At 39.0% G+C, this 27,171-nt stretch overlaps 1 protein-coding gene across 2 annotated transcripts in view; it reads right to left on the bottom strand.

The window, feature by feature from the left end:
• Positions 1-16,543: 16,543 nt before the first annotated feature.
• NR1D2 (nuclear receptor subfamily 1 group D member 2) overlaps positions 16,544-27,171 on the bottom strand; it is a 31,252-nt gene continuing 20,624 nt past the window's right edge. For both annotated transcript variants that reach the window (XM_069473301.1, XM_069473302.1), the window contains exon 8: positions 16,544-19,900. In XM_069473301.1, coding sequence (XP_069329402.1) covers positions 19,704-19,900 — 197 coding nt within the window. In that variant the 3' untranslated portion in view covers positions 16,544-19,703. The remainder of the gene's footprint in view (positions 19,901-27,171) is intronic.

The following is a 27,171-nucleotide window of genomic DNA, read 5'->3' as shown; positions in this document are numbered from 1 at the left end:
GTTACATTAAAAACCTTACAAGAAAAGACTATCTAAGCTATTGGCTTGATACAGAAAGATTCATGCAGAGAAGTTCTTCTTGAGGAAAGGCATTTTAATGGACAAGGTTTAAATTGAGAGCATCGTCCTTAATTCCAATAACAGGTTCTCACAAATGTGACACTTCAAAAATCCAACCATTTTCACAGTAAATACTTTTTTCTTTTAATTTGGCTGCTCCTACCCATTCCAAGTCCTTTAACCGAAACTTAATTCCTAATTCAGCTGTTTCCTATTTTCCTAACTTAAAAATTTTGGGAAACAATGAAGCAATTTTGATTTAGAAATCAGGCACTTGTCATTAGGTGCAAACGTTTATGTGAAGACCTGAAACTATTGAAAGTTACAAAACAAGAACTGGATGTGGGTTGGGCAGCTGAAACCAATTATGCAGATTTGGCATCTAAAGAAAACGGTACATCTGAATACTTAGAATGATTCCCAATTATATTCCAGTTGTTTTCATTTTTTCCACTTGCTTCAACACTCCTCCACATCCCTCTCCCAAGGCTGTACTCGTCCATCCTTGCTTGCAGATGATTTCAATTGTTTTCTATTTTCTTAATCTTCTCTTTTATCTCCGATGCTTTTCTTTCCTTCCTCATTTCATGATTTTTTTTTTTAAAAAACAAGGCACTCACATGCCTCTGTTTGATGCTTCTACAGATGCGGGGATTTTTCTTCCTGTCCTTGAAGCGACAGCTTGTCTTTCCCCTCAAGTATCTTTGTCGCAATGCCTGATAAACTGTTTATTTTTCCTAACAGCTTTCCTTTTTAGCCTGAAAAACAAACATTAACCAAAAACGTTCTCGTTTCGCTAGATCGTCACTTTCCATGCAATCCCTGGTGCTGGAGCGCCGCCTGCTGAGTCAATGGGAATTAGCGGCTCATAATGCCTTTGGTTTGGCCGCGGATAAAATAATCGGATTTAGGTGGCCATTTTCTCATCAACAGATTCTTCAGAAACGACTAGTATTACATTCTTGATGTTGTTCCTCCTCAACGATTTCCACCCTGCTGAAATCCCTGTACATTATATCTAAGAACTATGCCACGGTATAAAGAACTACATTTGTTAACCACCATCTACCAAAAACTTATCCAAATGCCCTGCTTAAAATAGATGTTCAATTAACACTTGCAAATAGAAGTTAATTAATATTCTGTGAGCACAGTTGTCAAACTGTATTTCAATTATTTACTTCTCAATAACCGTAAAGCTCCTTGAGGGGAAAACAAACCAAAAAAAAATAGTATATATTTCACCCTTGGACCATAGCACTTAGCTAAATTTGCATAATAGGTATTCAAAATATAGTTGAAAAATTAATGCTAAAACTTAATTCCTTTATGTGATCCTAAATATTTAATAGTCATCATTTCTAGCACCTATTAATTGCTAAGAACTGTTCTAAGTATTCAATATTTTCTTTAATCTGTAAAACCTGCCCATTTTACAGATATGGAAACAAACTCAGAGAGGTTAAATACCTACCCAAGATTATGAAGCCAAAAATCCATCCAGATCTGATTCTGAAACCCACACCCTTTCCACTCTACCAGCTACCTCTCACAAATCCAAAGCCATGACTAGGATCAGAAAATACTCCTTTAGCCGGGTGTGGTGGCACGTACCTATAGTCCCGACTATGTGAGAGGCTGAGACAGGATGGATTCCTTGACCCTAGGGGTTAGAGTCCAGCCTCGGCAACTTAGCAAGACCCCATCTCTAAATGAAATTTTTAAAAATAAAATATTCCCTGTAAAGGACATTAGAAACAACTTCCCAACCTCCATCACATACACACAGCTTTCCTCTCAATAAACATAGTGACACACCCACATTCACATACACAAACACAGAATTGCCAACAAGTGGGGTGGGGGCTTTCTCTGAACCAGCCAATGATATGGAATATGTGACCCCACCATAGAGAGCTCAGCTGATTCAGAGAAGGCCTTTCTTATATTGAAGCCCACTTTCTATAGGTTTTTATAGCCTTTATCTATAATTTCCAATTCTTCTCAGACACTACAAGGTTTAATTGCTTTTCCACATGAGTCCTTCAGATATCTGAAATGTGCTATCATATTCTCCTAAATATTCAAAATAGTATTACCCCTCAATAAATATAAACCAGTACAATAGAAAGCCTGATTTTTGTGCGTGGCTTATATAGCAAATGGCAGTCCCAGCCTCTAAAAGGGTTATAAGGTGATGCTATTTCTACATGGCACTGGTATATCTTGCCATAATCCATAGGATATTCTACACTCTACAAGTTTTATTTCCTGGTGGTTACATTTTCAAGTGAGCTAACTGGATGTCCTTAGTCTATAGCTGAGATATCAAGGCAAAAAAAAATGTATATGTGTATATATATGTGTGTATACAGTTGTCCCTCAGTATCTGGGGATTGGTTCCAAGGTTGCCCATGAATTCCAAAATCCTTGCATACTCAAGTTCTGCAGTCAGCCCTGCAGAACCGTGGATAGGAAAAGTCAGATCTCCATATTTTTTGAGTTTTGCATCCTAAGAATAACCATATTTCCCATCCACGTGTGGTTGCAGATGAGGAACATGCCAATTTATCGAAAAAAATTTACAGATAAGTGGACCCTTGCAGTTCAAACCCATGTTGTTCAAGGGTCAATTGTGTGTGTTATGTATGTATGTATGTATGTATGTGTATGTGTCACACAAAAGCAAATACCACAGTAAGTTTTTGCCACAACAATTTTTGGAAAAAGCTTCTTACCAACTGATAACTTGCCATCCCAACTGAACTCAAAACTGTCACTTTCAGGGCTTCTCTGTTACTCTGACACATTCTTTGCACTTGGTTTCTCAGAAACTTACATTCTCCACAGTAGTGTGGGACATCTTCCTGCTAGTGGCCCTTACACAAGGTGAGAAATCATGCACTGACAAAAATTACAAACCCAGGTGTGGCAGATGGGAGAAATGGCCACCAATTCTTTCCCTCCTTGTACACCCTTGGCAATGTGACATTGTAATTCCTTCCATCAAGAAGTGGAGTTCTTTTCTCCACCTCTTGCATCTGGACTGGCTGTGAGATTTTCTTTGACAAAAGCATGAGTTCTAAACCTACACCTCAAGAGGTCCTGTGTGCTTCCACTCTCATGATTGGAACCCTAAGCTGCCATGAGAATGAGACCAAACTAGCATGCGGAAGGGTGAGTGAGAGAAGGGTGAGTGGAGAAAGACTCAGTCATCCCAGCTGAATCCATTATAAATCAGTCAACCCAGCCAAAGCACCAGCTGACCAGAGACACATGAGCAAGCCCAGCCAAGATCACCCAAGCCCAACATAGGCCAAAGCTCTTCCCAGCTAAACCCAACCCAAATTGAAGACTGACCTTCAGAATCATCAGCTAATTAAATAGTTATGATGCTATATGAACCTACAACATCACCTACAGTATATTGTAGCCATAAATAATTAACTTGAATCTCGTCAAGCCTTTAGATACAATTTTCAGTTTACAGGAAATATGGAGGGTACAGGGAAAAGCTAACTTCTGTTTTGGGATGAGGCAGGTGTACATAAATATACACATATGCACACTGCACACATACCAATTTACACTCTTACTTTAGTGTGTTAATGTAGAGAATGCTTTGAGAACTTTGGTGGACATTTTTCCAGCACTTCTTACCTGTACCTAAAACCAAAATAAGTCTCAAAAATTTTTTTAAAAGGATCAAACCAGTGTCCCAGCACTGCTCGCAGTGTTTGCAGTGTTCTGTTGACAGAAGATGTGATGTTGCCTTTTGTGGAGCCCAAAGTATGTTGAAGTCCAGCCACTTTAGAGTCCATGATGAAGATTTATCTATGTGCAGTCTCTGAATTGATCACTTTTCAGCTAAATCTTTTTTAAGACCATTTTAGCAGTTTCTGGAGCCAGCCATACAGTCTCCGTGATTCACTAAGAGTCAGGAAAAACCATCAGACTGACCATTTTTCATCTCAAAGTTTTTATTCTCATTGACATAAGGAAGGATTTATTATCAACTTCTGCAAGATGCAAATAATAAATCAGCCTTAGGGGTTTGAACTAGAAATGGATAAATATGACAGGAGTTTGGGTTCATCTGGTGTCTGGAATGGCTTGGGTTTTTTAAATTCTTTTTAACTAACATTATACATTTTTAAAACCCAAAACATATTTTCTTAAGGTTTTTCTCCTTCATTTCTAAACTCAAGTGTATGATCAAGGAAAATGGAACGCGTGTGTTGCTGAATGTGTTTACACTCCGTTCGTTACAGTGCATTACAACATCGACTTCTCTTTTGTAGGAGTTATTTCAAGGCCAAATGATTCTGAGGATAGAATTCTAGAGACCTTTCTTATCCCAGCCCCTCAAAGAGTCCCAAAATTTGCAGACCATGCCCTTGACTCCTCACCTGGAATGTCAGGTTTTTAAAAGTTTTAATATTCATATAATAGAAAGATTAGTAGAGCAAGTCCATCCCCTCTCTCTTTTGTCCTTGAGTCTAACAGCTCTGGATAAACAGAATGACATGGTGTCTTTAGGAAGAAACAGTCAGTACAATCTCTCAGCAACCAAGTGGAACAGGATAATATTGGAGAATTCCATAGAGAGGAAATAAAAGGCACAGTATGAATATAAGGTGCTACCAGACTCTTCACAAAGCTCTTTCCAAAATATTATCTCTTGTTTCTGCAGCAGCCCCAGAAAGCAGGTGGAGAATTCGTAACGGTACCACTGGAAAAAATCTGCTAATGCAAGCTCAGGAGAGTTTACCTCCTTGGGCTTCTCTCATCTCCTCTGGAAAATGACGGGCTACCCTTACCCCAGAGGCAATTATGTGAGCACTTTCTCCGTGCACTCACGTTGGGCAGCTGAGCCAGGGACTTGTCCGGGCAGACAAGCCAGGGACACTGAAAAGGAGCAGTTTGAAGACTGTAAGTGTCTCAGAGAACTGGCTGTGGAGAACCCAAAGTGTTCAGATTTAATGATTTCTTTTAATTTAAAAAGGTTGTATGCATTGATTAAAAATAAATTTAAAAGAATGAGTGTGGGTGGATTGCATTGGCCATCACTTGTGGAAAATGTCACATGTCAGGTGTTAATAATATGTAAGTATAAAGGCTTTCTAATAACTTATTTTTTGCATATGAAATTACAGTGGATTAGAGATTATTCATAAAAAATTCCACACTTACAGCATTTTCTTGATTGGGTAGGAAATATTTAATATCAGATTACCACCAGGGTCCTGGATATTGTATGTGTATAAGTGTTCCAGTTACTATTACTACGTAATGAAGTACTTTAAACTTAGAAGTGTAAGATAACCGCCATTTTCTTTTGCTCACAGATTCTGTGGGTCAGGAAATCAGGCAGAGCTTGACTGGACAGTTCTCACTTGGGATCAGTCAAGAGGCTGCAGTTAGATGTTGGCTGGGGCTGCGGGTATTTGAAGGTTCAGAGATCCGAAATGGTTCTTTCACATGGCTGGCCATGTTGGCCATGTTGACCAGCCAGCCAGCCACACACACACACACACACACACACACACACGACCTCCCCAGCATGGCAGCCTCAGGGTACTTGGACTTCTGACATAGCAGGTCAAAGTTCCGAATGCAAGTGTCCCAGGAACTGAAGAAGTTGCATGGCTTCTTATGGCCTAACCTTAAAAGTCACATAGATCACTTTTGTCATATTCTATTGGTCAAAGCAGTCACAAGCCCACCTAAATTCAAGGGAAGAAGCCAAAGACCCCTGATGGGAAGTGTGTCAAGAATCTACAGACAAGACTTTAAAACCATCACACTAACTGTGGATGCTCCCACAGAAGTGTGTGATGTAACTTGGAGGTTAACCAGCGAGGCAGATGCTATTGCTGCCTTGCCCCGTGTCCCCGTGGTCTACGTCTGAGTTTGTCTGCAACTGCGGCGGACAATTCCTAGGATTCCTGGCAGCTTCCCCTTCAGGTGCCCAGGTCTAGGGTCCCCCAGTTCTCTCCAATTTTCCCTTTGTCCTGGCTGAGAAACACAGAGTGCCTTACCTGCTCTGTGAGGCAGCCATTGCATACTTTTTCCCTGCAAGCGTAAACCCAAGCTGGGCTTTGAATATTTCCAGACACTGATCAATTTGTTTAGGGTTGTTGCCTGAAACATTGAAACAACAAACATATTGTTAAACATGTATTAATAGAAATGAACCCCAGCCCTGAACCAAATTCCTTAAACCTTTAAATAAATTCCACACCCCAACCCCCTTGTTGCAGACATATCTCGATCTCTTATCCCACTGTCCATCGGGAGGACAGGCTGCAGCCCCCTCCATACAGAAGTTCCCTTGATAAATGCTTTGGACTGATCACCCTGGCATTTAGTGCTTCTTTCTTTGGAATCCCAACCACCCCCATCTCAGGACTGTTCGGGGCAGTCCCTGCAGGAATTCCCCTGCTGCCACTTTTGGGGCTACTCTAGCCTCAGGTTCAGCCAGCCGGAATACCTGGTCTCTCTGTTTCTCAGCCTGAGGGCTTTCTCTGGTATGTGGGAACTAGCTCAGCCCTCAGGGGTGACCCTCAGCCAATAAGATAAATACCCCAACTCTCTTGTCCCTTGACGGGACAATTCTGAGGCACATTCAAGTGGTCCCCAACATGATCGAGCCCAGGGGCCCTTAGTGGCAGCCAGCTTACCAGGTGCCCTGCACTGGCTCTCCTCTCCCCCTCCGGGTGTCCCCCCATCACTTCTGCTTCCTGACATCCATTCCCAGCCCCCAGCTGCTTGTCCCCAAGTTGCCTTTGGGAGGACCCAAACTAAAACAGCCATCACACGTGTGAAAGAGAAGTCTGCGAATTGTTGCGGCAGATAATCTCTAGGTCCCTCCCTCATCTCAATCCCTATTAGTGTTATCCATTTTATAAATGTGGTTACCTGAGAAGTTCTGGGATTGCCCGGAGTTCTCAAAGAAATCACAGGGTAAAACCAAAATCATCCCAATGCCAGGATGGACAACCAAGGTTTCATTAGTAGACCCCACCTGCCAAATGAAATAAATCATTTGTTACATCAAAAATGGAGGTCTCTCCTCCCTTAAAGCCACCATAAAAATCAGCACCAAACAATGGTCTAAAGCCTGAACAATTAAGTGAGACTGCAAATAAATATATCCCAATAAAACTTAAACTTTCATAGACAGTAAACTTGGGGTCATTGCAATTTCTGCAGTTAAGGGGAGGTTTTGTTTTATTCTTTAACTTCTCAACAATGTCTCCTAGAAGTACAGTCGTGAGCCGTACAGTGCTGTTTCTGGCAATGACAGAGTACGTATAGGACAGTGATCCCATAAGATTACAATGTCATATTTTGACTGTACCTTTGCTATGTTTAGATATGTTTAGATACACAAATACCATTGTGTTACAACTGCCTACAGTATTCAGTGCAATAACATGCTGTAGAGGTCTGTAGCCGAAGAGCAATAGGGTACACACCATACAGCATAGGTGTGTAGTAGGCTATGCCACCTGGGTTTGTGCAAGCATATACCCTGTGATGTTCACACAATGATAAAATTGCCTAACAACGCATTGCTCAGAATGTGTCCCGTTGTTAAGCCACACAGGATCGTATATTGCAACCAGGCTCAAGTTATGCTCTGAAATTAGCTTATCAGATGAATCAGCCTTCCCTCGGCTCTTAAGATCTGATACAATTAGCTTAGGAGCATAATGCATTCAGTGGCTGTGGGCAAAGCTCAGAGGAGTGAGAAAATCCATTTAGAGCAGTTGCCAGAATCTCCAGTGTTTCCTCAAGCTTAGCCTGCTAATTAAATTTCTTGGCATGACCAAGGATGGATCCTCAGATCTGCCAGGCCTTTCTGCCTTCCCTTAAATTGGAAATGTCTAGAGAATCAGGACTCTGTTACTTTGGAGCCTTCTTTTGATGTCCCACCTGAGTGCAAGAAATGTGGACACAGAAATGACAGTTTATCAGTTGTCAAACCTTGGATGTGAGCAGGAGTTTAACAACTACATATACGCCAACCGTTCCCAAAGCCGCTTAACTTCCACAGTATGTCACCAACAAAAGTAACAAAACTACATGCATGGGAGACAGCAACGTGGTTGTTTTCTTGGAAGAACTCCAGAGACCAAATTATACAATTTCTAACACTGGGCTATTCAGGGGCCTGGTAAACACAGAAACCACAGAGGGGAGGGAAGGGGAAAGAGGCGAGAGCAGGATGTCTGGTCTAATTCAGCGTTCACTTTGCTCTGCTCTGTTTTATAACAATGTCAGCTCTATGGAATAAAACCAAATGAAGTTTCTGTGTCTTTAAGACCAAAGCAGCAATGGATAGGTTTCCATAGCAACTTGTAATTCTACTGTCTATTAAATGAAAAAGCAACAATAGAAAATCCCTAGCAAATAAAGTGTGATACCTCTCAATGACAATTATCTGCTTATTACAGTCTGGCTTTGAATGCTTAAAAGTACAAACACCTACGATCTTTTGCTATGTTTGAATGAAGCCCGGCTATTTTTTTTTTTTTCTTTTGAAAAGCTCTCAGACAGAAAAGAAGAAACAAACAAACAAACAAGTTTCTGAGGGTGTTTAGATGTCAAGCCTCTTCTGTGGTCCCAGAATTCTCCCACTATACATATACACTGCACAAAAGCAGCAAAGAGGATTAAGCAATTCAGAAATCAATAGCAAAACAAGGTAGTAAGACCTCATCCAATAAGTGTCCTGTATCAGACGTTCTTGTAAAAGGCCTGGGACCATATTAAGTCTAGAGCTATGTACTTTGCACACACAAAAAAAATTGTTAAGATTATAATAAAACATCAGCAAGCCTCTCCATCAGTAGTCAATTAATTTAAATAACATTTATTGAGAGACTGTTAGAGATTTTGTAAGACCACAGAACTATAAAAACAAGAAAGACCCAGTCTTTGACCTCTGTAAGCTCCTAAGTGGGGAATGGAGGGAAAGACAGACACATAAATTATATAACCAGGTTTCCCAAGTGTTGTCACCTGAATCTGTCACTCCAAAATTTGTATGTTGACATCCTAACCCCCAGTATCTCAGAATATACTGGAGATGGAGTCTTTAAAGAGGTAATTAAATTCAAATGAGGTCATTAGGATGGGCTCAATCCAATCTGTCTGGTGTTCTTACCAGCAGAGGAAACTTGGGCACAGACAGGCATAGAGAGAAGACAATGTGAAAACACAGGCAGAAGACAGCCATATACCAGCCAAGCAGAGAGGCCTGGAATGAATCCTTCCCTCACCACCCTCAGAAGGAACCAACGCTGCCCACGCCTTGATCTCGGACTTCCAGCCTCCAGAACTGTCGGAAAATTAACTTCCGTTTAAGCCACACAGTCTATGGTGCTTTGTTACAGCTGCCCCAGCAAACTCATCAGCCAAGTTACGTTCTTCTAGAGCAGTGGTTCTCAATCTTTAAGCTGGATCAGAACCACCTGGACAACTTGTTAAAACACAGACTGCTGGGCCCTACCCCCAGTCTCTGACTCCAGTCTGCTGTGTGGCCCTAAAACCTGCACGTCTAGTGGGTTCCCAGGTGATGATGATGATACTGGTTGAACTACCTAACCTTTGAGAACCACCGTACCAACAGGCACAAATTAAAGATAGAGGCTGCATCTAGTCCCAGCCAACTCAAATCAGGAGGCTTCATGCTCCCTCCTCCCTGAAGCTAAGATGGAAAAGAGTCCAACCTGAGTTTCACACCCAGGTGTGGTTCCAGGCGGTATGCTGCCCAGGTGTGCTTGCCCCACAGGAGAACACAATCATAAATGCTGTATCTTGCAGAGACCCCAAACTTTAAGGCACAGCAACCTTGTCCACTACTAAAACGTGGTTCATGAATGAGTGTCCTGGGTTCTGAAAAATTAAATGAACAATTTGCTCTTCATGGAGAAGTTAGGCAGGTGGATGAAGAGTGAAGGTTTCCTTCCCATCCAGCGGCAGAAGAGTAGAGAGAGGGTACAGAAGTATTCCCCCTCCTTTACTGTCCCTACAATTCAGTCTACTGGGCCACACTTCAGAAGGCCCAACTCTGGCCCCTCTCTGACTGTGCCCCTCTCCTGATGTCAAGAGGACACACCTGCCCAGAACCCATGCCCCCTTTTGGATCAAGCTCCACGTGTCTGAATTCCCTGCCCAAACCAACGTGGGCCTGTTTCCAGGGACTGCTCACACCTCTTTTCTTGGTCGTTCTGCAGGCAGATCACACTGCTAATATGCATGAATCCAGGCCCAAGGGATGGTTAAGGGGGTGAGTGTGTGGAAGACCGAGTAGCTAGAGCTAGGACCCCAGGAGCTGGGGGTTCCACAAGCATGCATGAGAGGCTCAGCTGTGTGCTGGTATTTGGGGTAGGAGCCCCAATCTGTGGCATTTTTTGATTTCCATGGAATCAATACTACTCCCACCATGGTCAATTTCAAGCTACCAACATGATATCAATTGGCTCAAAAAATTCCTGAAAAATCGGCTTTCATGAGGCGGTAAGAACCGGCCCCAGCACATCACTGGAGAGGTCCCTCATGCTATGGGACAATGGCAGGAATGGAAAAAGAGCAAGGGCAGGCTGGGGGCCTTCTTCTATATATTCTTAGTCTGGCCCTACCTCAATCAGAAGTAGGCCTAGCTCTCTGCCAATAGCATCGTTCCTAACAGCCAGGATGTTGCTCTGGTTGCCACTGATGGCAGCCATCAACACTGAGCTCACAAAGGAAGACCTTTCTCCCTCACTATTCCATATAAAAGACACGACTGTTGGTTGCCCACCCAATAGCCATTCCCCAACCCCTTCTTTCTGGAAGAGCTGGCTGCTTTCTACAGAGGCTGAAAAATATTAGATACTTGCTTTCCCAGGCTCCCTTGCAGCATGTGACCCAATCTGGCCAATGAGAGCAGAGGGATGAAGTCCACTAGGGCTTTCTGGGAAAGGTCTCCACCCCACCACCCCCACCGCCAATAAACAAGAGGAAAGTCTTTCCTCTTCTGTGGACGTGATGCTTCTGCTAAGATGCCTGAACAGTGGCAGCCACCTTGCAACCACGAGACAAAACATTATCAACATGCACAAGGTGACAAAGAAGGATCAGAACTGCCAGGTTCTTTTTTGCTTCTTTTAATTAATTGTGGTAAAATGCACATAATATAAAATTTACCATCCTGACCATTTTTACATGTGCAGTTCAGTAGTGTTAAGTACAACCACAATCTCCAGAATTCTATTCATCTTGTAAAACTGAAACTCTGAAACAATTCCCCATTTCTGCTTCCCCCCAATCCCTGATAACCACTTTTCTATTTCCCATCTCTATGAATTTGACTATTCTAGGTACCTCACATAAGTGAAGTCATACAGTATTTATCCTTTTTTGACTGGCTTGTTTCACTTAGTATGTCTTCAAGGTTCATCCATGTTGTAGCATATGTCAGAATTTCTTTCCTTTCTGAGGCTAAATAATACTCCATTTTATGTATATACCACATTTTGTTTATCCATTCAACCGTCGATGGAAACCTGGTTTTTTTCCACCTTTTGGTTACTGTGAATAATGCTGCTATATAAATGTGTATACAAATATCTCTTTGAGACCCTTTCTTTGGGGTATATACCGAGAAGTGGAATTCCTGGATCATATGGTAGTTCTATTTTCAATTTTTTGAGGAACCGCCACACTGTTTTCCATAGTGGCTGTACTGTTTTACATTCCCACCAACAGTGCACAATGGTTCCAATTTCTCCACATCCTCACGACACTTATTTTCTAGGTTTTTGTTTTCTTTAATAGCCATCCTAATGGGTGTGAGGTAGACTCCTGTGTTTTTGATGGCATTGGTGGAGCCACTGAACCAGCCTGAAATGGTCCTGCCTCCAGAGGTCTTGCGTAGGAAATAAATAAGAAAGAGCCTTATTGTTGAACTCCCTTTAGGTAGGTCTTAAGCATCTTCTAACTAATGCACATCTCTTTCTGTAGAACCCAAGACAGAGAGGATTCATTCATGATTGACTTCTCTGTTTCTCGTGCTTTCCATCATATACTGCTTCTTCCGCTCTTACAACTTAGGCTAGATTCCACGCCAGGGTCAATTCATAATATAGTGCAACTCCAAGTACAAAAGTGTATTCATAACAGCTTTATCCATAACCCCAAACTGGAAACAGACATCCATTCAGTAGGAGAATGGATAAACCATAGTACATCCATACAGTGGAATACTATTTTGCAATGAAAAGTAACTGCCGATACATGAATGACTTGGATCAATCTCAGAAACATTATGCTGGGTGAAAAAGTCTTACACAGAAGAGAACTGCCTTAGTCCATTTTCTGCTGCTATAACAGAATAGCACAGACTGGGTAATTTATAAAGAAAAGAAGTTTATTTGGCTCCCAGTTCTGAAGACTGGAAAGTCCAAGACTGAAGGGCCCCACCTGGTGAGGGCCCTCTTGCTGCGTCATAACATGGCAGAAGGGCAAGCAAACCCTCCAGACAGAGAGCAGAAATCAGGCCAAACACACCCTTTTTATCAGAAACCCACTGCTGTGATAAGGACATTAATCCACGCATGAGCTCGGAGCCTTCATGGCCTAATCACCTCTTTAAGGCCCCACTTCTTAATACTGCTACAATGGCAATTAAATTTCAATGAGTTTTGTAGGGAACACTCAACCCACAGCAAGTACATGCTGCAATGATTCCATTTACATAAAGTTTTAGGACAGTCTATTCTATGATGAAAAAAACAATTACTTAATGTCTGCATAGGGCTGCCCCATTTGCAAAGGGTCTTTGAATACATATCATTCAGTCTTACAACCACTTTGAGTATTTTACCCTTTTCACAGATGAGGGATGTAGGGGTTGGGGAAGACAACATTAAACTTCTCTTATATATTGAATCCTTGACTAGGATCCAAAGCTTCCCTTTACCCAATCCCAAACAATCCCATAAAATGAGAATTAACTCCACGTATGTACAGATCAAAGTAGACTTACTCAAAACCACTCTGCCAAGGAGGAGACTCCAAGTCCATTTATTGTTACAGTTAAGAGAGAAGGCTCTGGAGCCCAAATGCCTGGGTTTGTAGCCCAACATTCTACTTATCAGCTATGTAATCTTGAGTAAATAGTTTAAACTCTTTGAGCCTTAGTTTCTGTATCTGGAAAACAGACTGCCCTCTTGGGGTTGAAAGCAAATGAATTAAATGAAAATAGTGGTGCACTGGTAAATGTTTAACAACCAGTTCTCTGGGGAGGAAAAATGTGTGTATGTATTTATCATTAATTTTACTGAAAATATATATAAGCACACAATTTATAAAATATACAATACTTCTTATTGTAAATTCCATATAAGCAATTCTCACAGAATATAGTGTACTTGATTTTTGCCAAAGTTGCACCTGACAAACCAGTATAGTTCTGACAGATTGATATTTTAATGTATATTAATTAGTAAAACAAAAATAAAGCAAAAACTATGTCAGAACTTATCAATGACGTGTATGACATCTTTGCTGAATCAGATAAATTTCCAATGCTAGAATATTTCTTCAAATTTCTGTGCTATTCACCATGTAATGGCCACAAACATGGCACATTTTACATTTAATCTGTATTAACATTTTCTCCATAACTTTCTTAAGTCTAGATAATCTATAAAACAATAAATCAAATCCTGATTTTTATTGTATTTGCAGATTTCCATGGTATGAATAGTCCCACCCTAGCCAATTTTGAGCTACCAATGTGCCATCACTAGCAGGAAAGAGATGTGCAGGAGCACATCATTATAAAGTATTTCCACCATACAGATAAAAATTAAGGTGTTTAACCTCAAAAACATAAACAGTAAAATAGTAAAATAATTAGAAAGTGACAAATTTGGAGTACTACCTTTTTAAAATACAATTCATGTAAAGCTTATATAATTTAATTTTTAATAATGGTCGTGTTTATAACAATTGGCTCCCTAAATTCTTGGAAACTAACAAACAACTCACAAGCCCTTACAAACCAGCTCCGGCACACAATGGTCAGAACAGCAGTGCCTGGCAATTCTTCCAGCTGCTGTCACTGGTGGCCATTGTACTCCATGTGCACACAACTGCCCCAACACTATCTGAACTAGTTCCCTGTCTTTTCACGGAACTTCATTTTGCATTTGGATTTAAAAAAAAAAAAAAAATCCTGATATATATTCAATAAATGTGTGCAATTAATAAATGACTAAACCATTATTCTTTTCCTTGAAAATCTTGTCAGATAAAACAGCTTAGAAAATGAGCAACCACTGTAGGGAGCAAAAAGTTAATCAAAAGAAAATGAAAAGTAGGTGCTTTCCACTTTGGAAACTACCTTATTTGCGTTTAACTGCAAACCTGAACAGGAAATTAAACGGCTATCGTAGGGGGAAAAAAGATGAAAACAAGCAAAACAACTAAAGAGGGGAAAAACTGCTTGGGTTAAGGATAAGGTGTTCAAAGAAAAATAAGAGAATAGAAAACAAAAAAATATATAGAACTTACCTCAGAGACTTTAGAAGATCCTATTTGACTCTGCAGACTCCAGTGGGAAAAATGGGAGAAAAAATTTTAGGAACACTATATTCATCTGTGGATTTTGGTTTTGAGTCTTTTTATTTTATTTTTTTGAGACAGAGTCTTGCTTTGTTGCCTGGGCTAGAGTGAGTGCCATGGCATCAGCCTAGCTCACAGCAACCTCAAACTCCTGGGCTTAAGCGATCCTACTGCCTCAGCCTCCTGAGTAGCTGGGACTACAGGCATGTGTCACCATGCCCGGCTATTTTTTTTTTTTTTCCTATATATATTTTACTTGGCCAGATAATTTCTTTCTATTTTTAGTAGAGATTGGGGGGGGGGGGGTCTCGTTCATTGCTCAGGCTGGTCTCGAACTCCTGACCTCGAGCAATCCACCCGCCTCGGCCTCCCAAAGTGCTAGGATTACAGGCTTAAGCCACCGCGCCCGGCCTGGTTTTGAGTCTTTTTAAAAGCACTGATCCCACCCCCTCCAGTAACTTACGTTAAAACATATGAGACAGTATTTACTAAATTAATTCTTCTTGAAGACATTCTGCTTGGATGTAGGTTAACTGAACACTGCCAACCAGAAATTACTTTTCTTTGCAATATTGAATTAAATCTACTGTTTATTGGGGAAAAAAATGTTTTTTTAACAATGTGTGGGAACTGCTAACTTTGAGAGCACATTTGAGGGACGTGCCCCAATATTAAGGCACATTAAGGAGAGGTTCTGAGCTTCCTCCAAGACTTCCCTTTAGGTCTCCTATACCCATTCCACTCCGTGTTCTACGCGGATCTGATACTCTGATGTCTTGAAATCACCCCACAGCAACCAACTCTCACATAGTGAAGAGTAACTCTGATGTGGCCACTAAAACACATGCGATAGCCGTGTCTAAACTTTTAGACAAAGAAAATCCAACGTAACAAATTTTAAACACAGGCCTCAGTGTAAAAACTAAAACCAGATCCGTGAACTGATTGTCATTACTCATGTACTCACAGGCGTTTATTTCTAAAATTCAGAAGGAATTTAATTCCTTTTGTTTTCCATCAACCACACGTTTATTTGGAGCTCCATGTTTTCCATTAGACCATGCAAAAAAGGGGGCAAAATAAAATAATTTGTGCATTCCACTGAATTTTATCAACATCCTGATCAACACCCAAAGTGGGTATATGGTTAACAAGGGTTTTTTCTCCTAAAAGTACACTTTCCAAGAAGTCCCAACAAGTACTCAGCACAGGAAAAAAGGGTGGGAGAGGAGGCTTAGTGGAGAAAGTTTGGTGAAAATGGCACCCACTAAACCCTTCCTTAAAGGATTCATGATGCACATTAGCTAATTAGAGAACAGGACTGATATAAAAACATCTCAGTATCCCAGCATTTCCAAACTTAGTTGATCAAGGAGGCCATTATTCCCACCTAAGATCAATTAATATTCACAGAAAAGTAGTGGATGTTATTGCTCTAAGAAACACTGTAGGTAGTGCAGTTTTAAGTAACTGTCTTAACTCTGCCAGCATGGATACAAACAGCGAGGAAAGGGTAACGGGGGTGGTCTCGCTGCGGGGTCTTACCCCATTCATGGCCTAGGCTAGACCAAATACCCTGTTCATTCCTATCTCACCATCTCCTCCTGCCCAGAAAGACTACCTTGTCATACACAAGGAATCACTATTCAGGTGGCATTATAGAAAACAGCAACAATCCTTGCTGGAATCTCTAAACAAACTCTAAATCTTTTTTTCAGAAGCCCTGCGTATATACATTTCCCCTTGTTGAAGCACAGTTTTATATAAGAGATCCTGCTATGCTCAGGGGAAAGATAACTTGTAGTAAGTTAAATTATAAATAGCCTTACAAAAACATTCAGGTAGACACCAAACACCACACTTGGTTAGAAATAATATTTATTATTCCCTCCCCCCATGTACAGATTACTTCTCAGAAACATGAAGGTATTATCCATGTCGTCTTCAATTACAGTTCGTAAAAATAAACTTAACTCATATCCTGTCAACAGTATATTTAGCATTTTTTAAAACAATAGCCATTTTATTTTTCCATGTTAGTTCAAGAATAGCTTCAAGTTTTATCTTTTGGATCAAATCAAGTCAATCTTTGTTTATCGGTAACAATTTCCTGACAGAGCCCCTCCCCCCAACCCCTAAAAAAATTCTATATCCTAAGTGATAAACTCTTCTTGTACATTCAGCAAACTTTATATCGGAAAAGAAAAAGAATAATTGAGATAGGTATTTACTTTCGTGCACAGTAATAAATCTAGCTGAGCTTCTACACCTTGCTTTGCAATGATGTTTACATAAAATAAATCATCTCTTATCAAGTTACAATGGTAATTTCTTGAAATGTAGATATGAAAGCTATACAGTTAATCCACTGAAATTTCCTTATTTTTTAATCTGTAACTAAACCATCATCATAAGGACAAGTTTCATCCCAAGGTGTGTCCCCTTTCCCTCAGCTATTTCTCTTAAAAAGCCTGAAGCCTCTCTCAGATCATGTAAAGAGTTACATTAAAAAGCACAGAAAAAAAGTTTTAGCTTGCTGACATAATGCCCTTAAGTTTGCTGACATAATGCCCACATTTTAACTTTAAAATATAAAATCAGAGTTAAAGCATCACTTAATTCATACAGTACATTATTAATCAACAGTGTCCCACCAACTCAGAAGTTTCCTAAATTGGTTGTCTTCTCTGCATTTAGTAAGTTTATAACCAATGACTCTATCAAAGGATGTGCTTGTAATAGGCTGCTGGTCTAATTTTGGAATCAGAAGTTTCATATTGGGCTATTTTCAAATATAGAAATACTATGAGGGGCAATATGAACTATTAATTTTGTTTCCCATTACCTATAGGAAGAATTTATTCAAATAAAATTTTACAAGACAAAATGCAAATCTATATACCTATATAGAGATGTATACATGTATATATTGAACCTAACTAAAGTTTTATAAGCAATATTAACATAGTTCTGGTTACACATTCCTAAAGACTTAATTGTTTTAAAGATACATGTTATAAAGAGGCTTATGCAAAAGGCAAAAATTAAGAATCAACATGATCTTTGAGGTTTTCAATATTACTTCAAAAAGCTGTTTCTATCCCCCATAGAAGAAAACTATGCATTTGTTTATCTTAGGAAAAAAAATTATAAAAAGATAATGCTATCATGTAAATTCACAAAAACTATACGGTATATCCCATAAAAGTCATACCTACTAAGGTAAATCACAATTATGGTTTATATTGTATTACAGACATCACCATCGCCTTTCCTCTTTAATAATGAGAGGGTTTAACTTTTTTTTAACTTACTTAACTAGTGCCACAGAAATTCAAGTCCCAGTAGCAACAAGTTAAACAAGATTACAAAATAAGGCATTCTGCTCACACATCATGAAAATAACAGGCTTAGTACAGTAAAGTGGGCTCTTATTTTTGCAATTTTATATAATCCAAACATTTCATAGAAGGCAATCTTTAACAAAAAATCCAATTAATTGCTATTTTTCAGGGAAACAGAAAAACATACACACAATCCTCAACTTTGGCTATTTCTCCTACTGCCATATACAGAGGCTGATCTTATCTATTTAATAAAACCCACTATTAGAAATGTGGATGAAATGTCTTTGACTACACCATTTCTAAGCCTGTAGGTCACACACTAAATGATTTTTCAAATTATAGATTATATCTAATTTGACAAAATCCCTGTAGTGTTACTTAAGGAAAGAAAAGTGGACTCAGAACACACATGCGCGCACACACATGCCACCATATTAAACAGTTTCCTTAAACATTAATTGGTTCTCTAGAAAGAATCAAAATTCTTTATCATCAAGCTGCAGCATGTGTATAAGGGGCAGCAATGCAACCTTTTTCAGCACAAAGTAAGAATATGAATGAACTTTTAAACAACTAGTACCTTGAACCAAAGATTTTACCCAAGATGAACTCTAAAATACATATTTTTTGAAATTTGGACTTAACTGCCTGTTGCACTTTTACATTAAGTGTTGCTTAAATAAAAATAGAGCATAAATTCAATATTCTACTGTCTAAACATTTTAAAGCAATGGTTATATCATCATCAACAGGTAAAATGCACCTAATTTGGGTCTTTTGACACCTCTTAAAGTTTATTGTATGATAAAGTTCTTCACAGTTTAAAATATTGTGAAGAAATATATTTAACTATATTCACATATTATGTACACATACTATGTATTTGATGTACCCATGAACTTTTAATATGTGTGTATCAGTAGGATACCCCACACATATGCAGGAACCCTGAACAATATGGTTGGTGTAGACTGTGAAATGATATCCCAGAAATGCTTAGAAATAAGAAAAGAATATTATTATGAATAATTATAACAAAAATTTTACCTTATTTACATAGTGCCTATCTCCCAAGAGGTAAATATGCTTTATAGACATTTTTTAGTATCTCTGTGAGGGGCATTGGGAATATTATCAATTCTCATTTTCTACAACCAAGTAACCTGCCCGGGATCAAACACTTTAATAGCGGCAGAGTAAAATACAGACAACGGAGATCTCCTAATTCCAATAGTAAATTCCAATTAGTAGATCAAATAGCCTTGTGGTGGTAACAAGATTTCCATCACTCAACAGAACTTCTACCACAAAGAATTAATTTCTAAGTCCTCATATGCTTGTGATTGTGCGTTATATTTATACCACAGGGAGATCAAAATGGTTTTTGGTTTGGCAGATGAAAAGTCTAACATTCAGTGTGATTATAATTCAGTGTAACTTCTCCAGTTTAAGTGCGACACAGCTGATTGGTCTATCGGGGAGATGCGGTCGACGTCTAATCATGGCTGAAGAGCTCTCAATCCAAACAGCCATTGCATGATTACAGAGATAGCCTACAATCTTGTATTGTCTTAAAGGTCTTTTCTATCTCCACATATGGTATACACATATAAATAAGCATTTTAGCACAAAATGTACAGTTAGCCTCAGTTCATGTTTAAATAAACAAAGGCCTTAAGGGTGAACTTTAAAGGCCAAGAGCTCCTCAGAGTGCATGTTGTTTAAAGATCGAAGGTCTGGCAACTTTAGAAGTAGTTTTGTAAAAATAGAGGCCTCATTTGGATGGTTTTTCATTATTAAGGTCCTTAGTGCACGGATGAGAGTTTCCTGCAAAGCCTCCACAGAGTTGACGTTTTCTATTCCAGATCGATCTAATGAGAAGGAACACAGAAATACGAAGGAGAGGAAATATTATTAACATTAAATATAAATATAATTCTTGCTCATAAATCTCACTAATGAATTTAAAACAAGGCTTTATACATTGGAACAAAGGCAAAAGATATTTGACCAATTTTTTAAAATCTCAATGGCAAATTTTCCAGCTATTTACTATATTATAAAGCATATATATCATACAGTACATTTGGTAAATCAAACTTCTTCATTACTTAGGAATTTTTTTTTTTTGAGACAGAGTCTCGCTTTGTTGCCCGGGCTAGAGTGAGTGCAGTGGCGTCAGCCTAGCTCACAGGAACCTCAAACTCCTGGGTTCAAGTAATCCTTCTGCCTCAGCCTCCCAAGTAGCTGGGACTACAGGTGTGTGCCACCATGCCCAGCTAATTTTTTCTATATATTTTTAGTTGTCCAGATAATTTCTTTTTATTTTTTAGTAGAGACGGGGTCTTGCTCTTGCTCAGGCTGGTCTTGAACTCCTGACCTCGAGCGATCTTTCTGCCTCAGGCTCCCAGAGTGCTAGGATTATAGGCGTAAGCCACTGTGCCAGGCCTACTTAGGAATTTCTGTTCACAAAAATAGAGGTTCTGATTTTTATTTTATTTTATTTTTTTTTTTTGAGACAGAGTCTCACTCTGTTGCCCAGGCTAGAGTGAGTGCCGTGGCGTCAGCCTAGCTCACAGCAACCTCAAACTCCTGAGCTCAAGCGATCCTCCTGTCTCAGCCTCCCGAGTAGCTGGGACTACAGGCATGCACCACCATGCCCGGCTAATTTTTTTTTTTCTATATATATTTTTAGCTGTCCATATAATTTCTTTCTATTTTTAGTAGAGATGGGGTCTCGCTCTTGCTCAGGCTGGTCTCGAACTCCTGAGCTCAAATGATCCGCCCACCTCGGCCTCCCAGAGTGCTAGGATTACAGGCGTGAGCCACCATGCCCGGCCACTGATTTTTAAAATTAGTTGCCATCTGCTGATTTCAACTGCTTCTAATTGGCAAAAAAAATATGTAGTATATAAAATTTTTACTACATATGGAATATATTCCCATTTGTACCACATGGGGTAGGCAGCCTCTACAGTGGCCTCCAATGATCCCCTCATCCTGGTATTTACACCCTTGTGTAAATCCCCTTCTCTCAAGTTGGCTAGACTTACTAACTTCTAATGAAAAAAATATGGCAGAAGTGATAAGATGCCACTTCTGAAATTAGGTTACAAAAATCTGTGGCCTCCATCACTCACTCACTCTGAGAAAAGTGCCATGCTGTGAGCTGCCCTATGGAAAGGCCCACATGATAAGGAACTGAGAGTGGTTTCCAGCGAATATCCAGCCAGGAACTGAGGAGCTCAGTCCGACAGCTTGCCAGGAACTGAACCTTGCCAATAACCACACAAGCCTGGAAACAGATCCTTCCCTACTCAAGCCTGCATATGAGGCCACAGCCGTGTCCACAGCTTGATTACAAAACCTCCTAAGAAACCCTGAGTCAGAGGCACATATCACAGTCTCAATCCTCAAAAACTGTGAGATAGTAAATGTTTCCATTTTTAAGCCACTAAGTTTTGGGATAACTTGTTATGCAGTAACAATGCAACTTTATTATACTAGGGATATTTATAGTTATTATACTAGTTATATTACCCTACATTCACTTTCATTTAGCATACTGTTGATTACCAAGCTCGTCATACACAGTTAATAAATTAGTGATTTGGCATAAACCAGCAATAAAGTATCTTAAAATTAGCCAAATGTACGTAGTTTACCCATAGACTTTTTTTCGTCAGCAAGGGCTATTTCCTCCCTTTACAATAGCAGGCACAAGAAATATTCAAACCCACCCCCCACTCCAAGGAGGTTGTAATTAACAAGAAAAAGGTTTCTTCTAACTTCTACAAGGAAGCAAAATCCCAGGCCATTCATGCCCTTTCATTTTTTATAAGGACATTGAGGAGGTCTTCCATTAAAAGTGGTAGCTGAAAACGGCCGTTTGCTATGCAAGCACTTAGACAAAGACTAAAATTTAATAGTAAAAGGGGGAAAAGTTTGATTAACTCTAAATGCAGAAAAAAATCGTAAAAATGGGTTTATCTTATATTTAACAAATTTTGAATTCTTATAACAACTATGTGCTAATCCTTATTGAAAAAGAAATTGAATGTTGACTATTGGTTTGAAGGGTCACAAATTTTTCAGACAAAACTACAGACAAAAGATCTCTTTCTCATTTTTTTTCTTCTTTTTTTAAGACAGCATCTCACTCTGTTGCCTAGGCTAAATAGAATGCAGTGGTGTCACCACAGCTCCCTGCAAACTCAAACTCCTGGACTCAAGTGATCCTCCAGCCTCAGCCGCCCAAAGTGCCAGGATTATAGGCATGAGCCACCGCATCTAGCCTCTTCACATTTAACTCTGGCCAATCATAAGGGTTATCTTTGCAAAAATAATTAAAGCCTTCAATAATGCTTTGAAGTGTCTCTCTAGCCCTTGATATTGAAGCAATTTTTTTTAAAGCATCTTTGCACTTCATTAAGTGCATTTCATCCTTGCCAAATGCTTACTGAATGTATGTGCTGGTTACTGTTCTAAGTGCTAGGGAATCAGCAGTGAACAAAACGAACCAAAATTCCTTCCTTTAAGGGGCTTACATTTTGGCAGAAGAAAGTACAGCCATGCACCACATAATGACGTTTCAGTCAACAACAGACCGCATATGCAATGGTGGTCCCATAAAATTATAATGGAGCTGAAAATTTCCTATTGCCTAGTGACGTAGCCGTCATAACATGGTGCAACACATCACGTTTACGGTGATGCTGCTGTAAACAAACCTACTGTGCTGCCAGTCATAAAAAAGTCTAGCAAGTACAATTATATACAGTACATGATACTCAACAATAAGCTACTATGTTACTGGGTTTAAACATTTATTTGCTATACTACACATTTTATCATTATTTTAGAGTATACTCCTTCTACTTATTTAAGGAAAATAAAAAGGGTTAACTGTAAAGCAATCTCAGGTCCTTCAGGAAGTATTCCAGATGAAGGCATTGTTATCGTAGGGGATGACAGCTCCATGCACGTTAGTGCCCCTAAAGAACTTCCAGTGAGACAAGATACAAAGGTAGAAGGCAGTGATACTGATCATTCTGACCCTGTGTAGGCCTAGGCTAATGTATGCGTGTCTTAAAAGTTTAAAAAGTTAAAAAAATAAAGTCAAAAATAGGAAAAAACCTCATAGAATAAGGTTATAAGGAAAGAAAATATTTTTGTACAGCTATACAATGTTTAAGCTAAGCGTCATTTAAAAAGAGTCAAAGCTTTTAAAAATTTTAAAGTTTATAAAGTTACAGTAATGTATTACTGAAGATAGAAAAAATATTTTAGTAAATTTAGTGTAGCCTAAGTATACAGGGTTTATAAAGTCTACAGTAGTGTACAGTTATGTCTTAGACCATCACATTCACCACTCACTCAGTGACTCACCCAGACAACAAGTCCTGCAAGCCTATTCATGGTAAGTACTTATACGGGTGTACCATTTTTTATCTCTCATACCATATTTTGACTGCACCTTTCTATGTTCATATATGTTTATATACACAAATACTTACCATTGTGTTACAACTGCCTACAATATTCAGTACAGTAACATGCTGTACAGGTCTGTAGCCCAGGAGCAATAGGCTGTACCACAGAGCCTAGGAGTGTAGTAGGCTATGCTATCTACTTGTATGTAAATATACTCTGTGATGTTCATACAACAACGAAATCACCTGATTCATTTCTCAAAACGCATCTGTCACTAAGTGACACATGACTGTAATTGGTGTCGATCATAGTATCATTAATTTATAGTACCAAAAAATGAGAAAGAATGACAGTGATCCTCACAATCAAAATAACCTAAATGGGCAAAGAAAGAAACAATTGGTAACTTGGGAAAGATATTTGAGCAGGAACTAGTACTAATAAGTAATTAGTCCTTCAGTGAATATTTTGTGTTGAGATAATCTACATTTCCTTATACAATTCAGAACTTCACAGAACTGGATGTCCACACTTAAAAAAATGTAAATCGTATTAAATTTTTCTGAAACCTTAATTTCTAAAAGCATGGTCTTTTATGATTTCAAGGCCAAAGAATCTAACTACAAATCTGGCTGGATCATAAACAATCTTCTGGAGACTGTAATGTTAGAATGCACACCTTGAAGTGGAAATTCATCTTCTAAATGACACCCTAACTGCTACACTACTACTTGTACAGTTTAATTTATGACACATCTATCTTCTACTTCCTTGGTTTGTTCTTCATCTCACTCCCAAGCCTGTACTCCTCACCAATTTAAGTATATTCAATTCTTACAGGATGGAAGTCAAATACTTTTGATAAAAACCTCTATGAAGACAACTGAAATCCAACGTGCCTTGGCCTCACACCTACGTGCCAGTCCCTAATCTTCAACTGGAAGTGACTATTGTCATTTTATACAACCTGAAAAAAAAAACTTACCTTCCAGATATAATTCCCCTTTCATGGTACCATGATTCTTTCAATCTCACAGGCAAATTATCAACATTTGAGATTTCATTCCCCCTCAGTAGCTAAAGCTATTCCGTTAACAACCAGTATAACGGAAAGGCTTTGAAGCCAGACTAATGGGAGTTCAAATACCTGCTTAGCCAATTACTAAAAATGTGACCTGGGTAAATTATTTAACCCCTCTGGTTCCTCAAATCCCTTGCTTATGTAACTGAGGATAACGTAACCTAGCTCAAGGAGGTCTGTTGTGAGGATAAAATATATAATGAGATCTAGAAATTAACAAGCATTTCTTCTGACAACCTAAAAAAACACCACAAAAACAAACAAACAAAAAAAGCAGGCAACTATAGATTCCAAGGCAAACAAAAAGGTATTTTAAAGATAAACAAACTACAAATGTTGCTTAATTCTAAGCAACTGATACAGAACAGAAATAATCCATTTATTACCTGATGCAAGAACCTGATTCATCCCCACTTCAGGCTGCAGAGATTTACACTACCTTTTCTATCATTTCAAACCCACTGTGTGAACAATATGAGCATTACTTAATCATAATACTGTAAATGCTGATTTTTTCTCTTTTCAACTTTGAAAATCAAACGATCAACAAAGCATGGAACAATCAGTTATAGAACAAGATATAAATGCTTTAGGCCAGGCACAGTGGCTCACGCCTGTAATCCTAGCACCCTGGGAGGCTAAGGCAGGAGGATCACCTGAGCTCAGGAGTTTGAGACCAACCTGAGCAAAAGCGAGACCCCACCTCTACTAAACATAGAAAAAATTAGCCGGGCATGGTGGCATGTGCCTGCAATCCCATCTACTTGGGAGGTTGCGGCAGGAGGATCTCTTGAATCCAGGAGTTTGAGGTTGCAGTGAGCTATGATGAGACCACTGCACTGTAGCTGGAGCAACAGAGCAAGACTCTGTCTCCAAAAAAAAAAAAAAAAACCCAAAGAAGAAGAAGATATAAATGTTTTAATTCTTGACTACATAAAAGAAATGGTATAGCAAAAGCAACCAGGGAATAGAGGAAGGGGGATACTCTCTCCCTATGTAATACGAAGATTCCATCTAAACTACCCAAGAGAGATTATGTGAAAGTGAAGGATCAAAGAATGTGAGTATATTATAATTATAAACAAAACCAATAAAGTAACTGAAAAAATAAAACTTATGAAAACTGAGAAGGAAAAGTGAGGGCACTTTTATTTATCAGTTATATTTACCAAATAAAAAGAGGTACAAGCATTATATTCAGAGTTGGGTAGTCAACCATCAGAAAATTAAAAAGAAAGATGGTTAGAAATCTGGTTCGCTGAAGAATAAAGATAGGAGTAGAGGGAAAAAGTAGGAACTTTTTACTTTATATTCTTCTGTAGTTTTTGAATTTTATTTTCCTGTCTAGATAATGTTTAGAAATAGCTAGTCATTTCTAAGTGGTAAAGATTTAGATTTGACATGAAACCTCTTATGTGTGTGCTTATATATCTTCATGTATAGACATAACAAAAATAAGAATATATTGTATTCTTTTATAATCAGTCTTTTCTGCTTAGTATTTCAAACTTTTTTTTAATACATCATACATCAGTGAACAGGTGGATGGATGAATAGATAGATAGGTAAATGGACAGAGACTCCCCCCAATGTTAATAGTGATCTTTTCTGTTAAGGATATTATCTTTATTTTTTTTTTTTATTTCAGCATATTATGGGGGTACAAAGGTTTAGGTTACGTATATTGCTCTTGCTCCCCCCCATCATCTTTACTTTTACCTTAATATTTTCTACATTTTCCAAGAACCAATATTAAATTTATAATCAGGAAAAAAAAACCCAAGGTTTTTGCAAAGAGAGTAAAATAAAATAAAGATCGTATTCCTGGTGGAAAATATAAATGAAGTAAGTAGGACGGTTCCTGGTATATAATTCCCCTTCACCCCTTCGCCATCATTTCTTTCTCTGAACTACCTCTGGGACGTGGTCCCTTCTACTTCATCTCCCTTGCCCTAACTTATTTCAGGGGAGCTCATCCCACTGCCTCATACCCTGATGTTATCTCAACAGCCTCTCACCCTGACGGTCCAGCTCTAACGACATACCTGTCTGATCCACCCACGATAAAAATGCAGAACTAATGTTAAACATCACTTTGTTCACTCCTGATCATTCCTCTATTTAAGAAGTTACGCTGACTTTCCACTGTCCTGTATTTTGGTAAAATTTCTCTGCTTAGTTCTCATAGCTATTAGTCTATAACCTGGCACTCCCCTAACTCCCAAGCTTTGCGTCCCCCTCCTCCTTGATGCACAGTCCAAGCTTGGGCCACTTACCCCTTCCCCAGCCCTGTTTTGTGCTCTCCCACACCTGCCTTTTCATTTTTTCTTCACTGGGAAGATCTAATCTTCAAACTCCAGGTCCACTTCTATCTTCCCTTAAAAAGTCTTCCAAGATGATTTCATCTTCCTTATTGTAACTCCTACTTACCTCAGTCAGAACTACACAGTTTAGTACCATAAAGCTTTTTGTGGAGTTCTGTGTCACCAAATATTACACAATACTTTGAGAACAAGCTTGTGCCTTAATGCTTATCTCTACCTGAACACCTAGCAGGTAAGTCATATTCATAAAATAAAGAATTTAACAAGTATTGATTATCTTTGGTTTCACAATAATAGGTTTATT

This window comes from Eulemur rufifrons, chromosome 7 (genome assembly GCF_041146395.1).
Source record: "Eulemur rufifrons isolate Redbay chromosome 7, OSU_ERuf_1, whole genome shotgun sequence".
NCBI lineage: Eukaryota > Metazoa > Chordata > Mammalia > Primates > Lemuridae > Eulemur > Eulemur rufifrons.
This window is presented reverse-complemented; position numbering and strand designations above follow the sequence as displayed.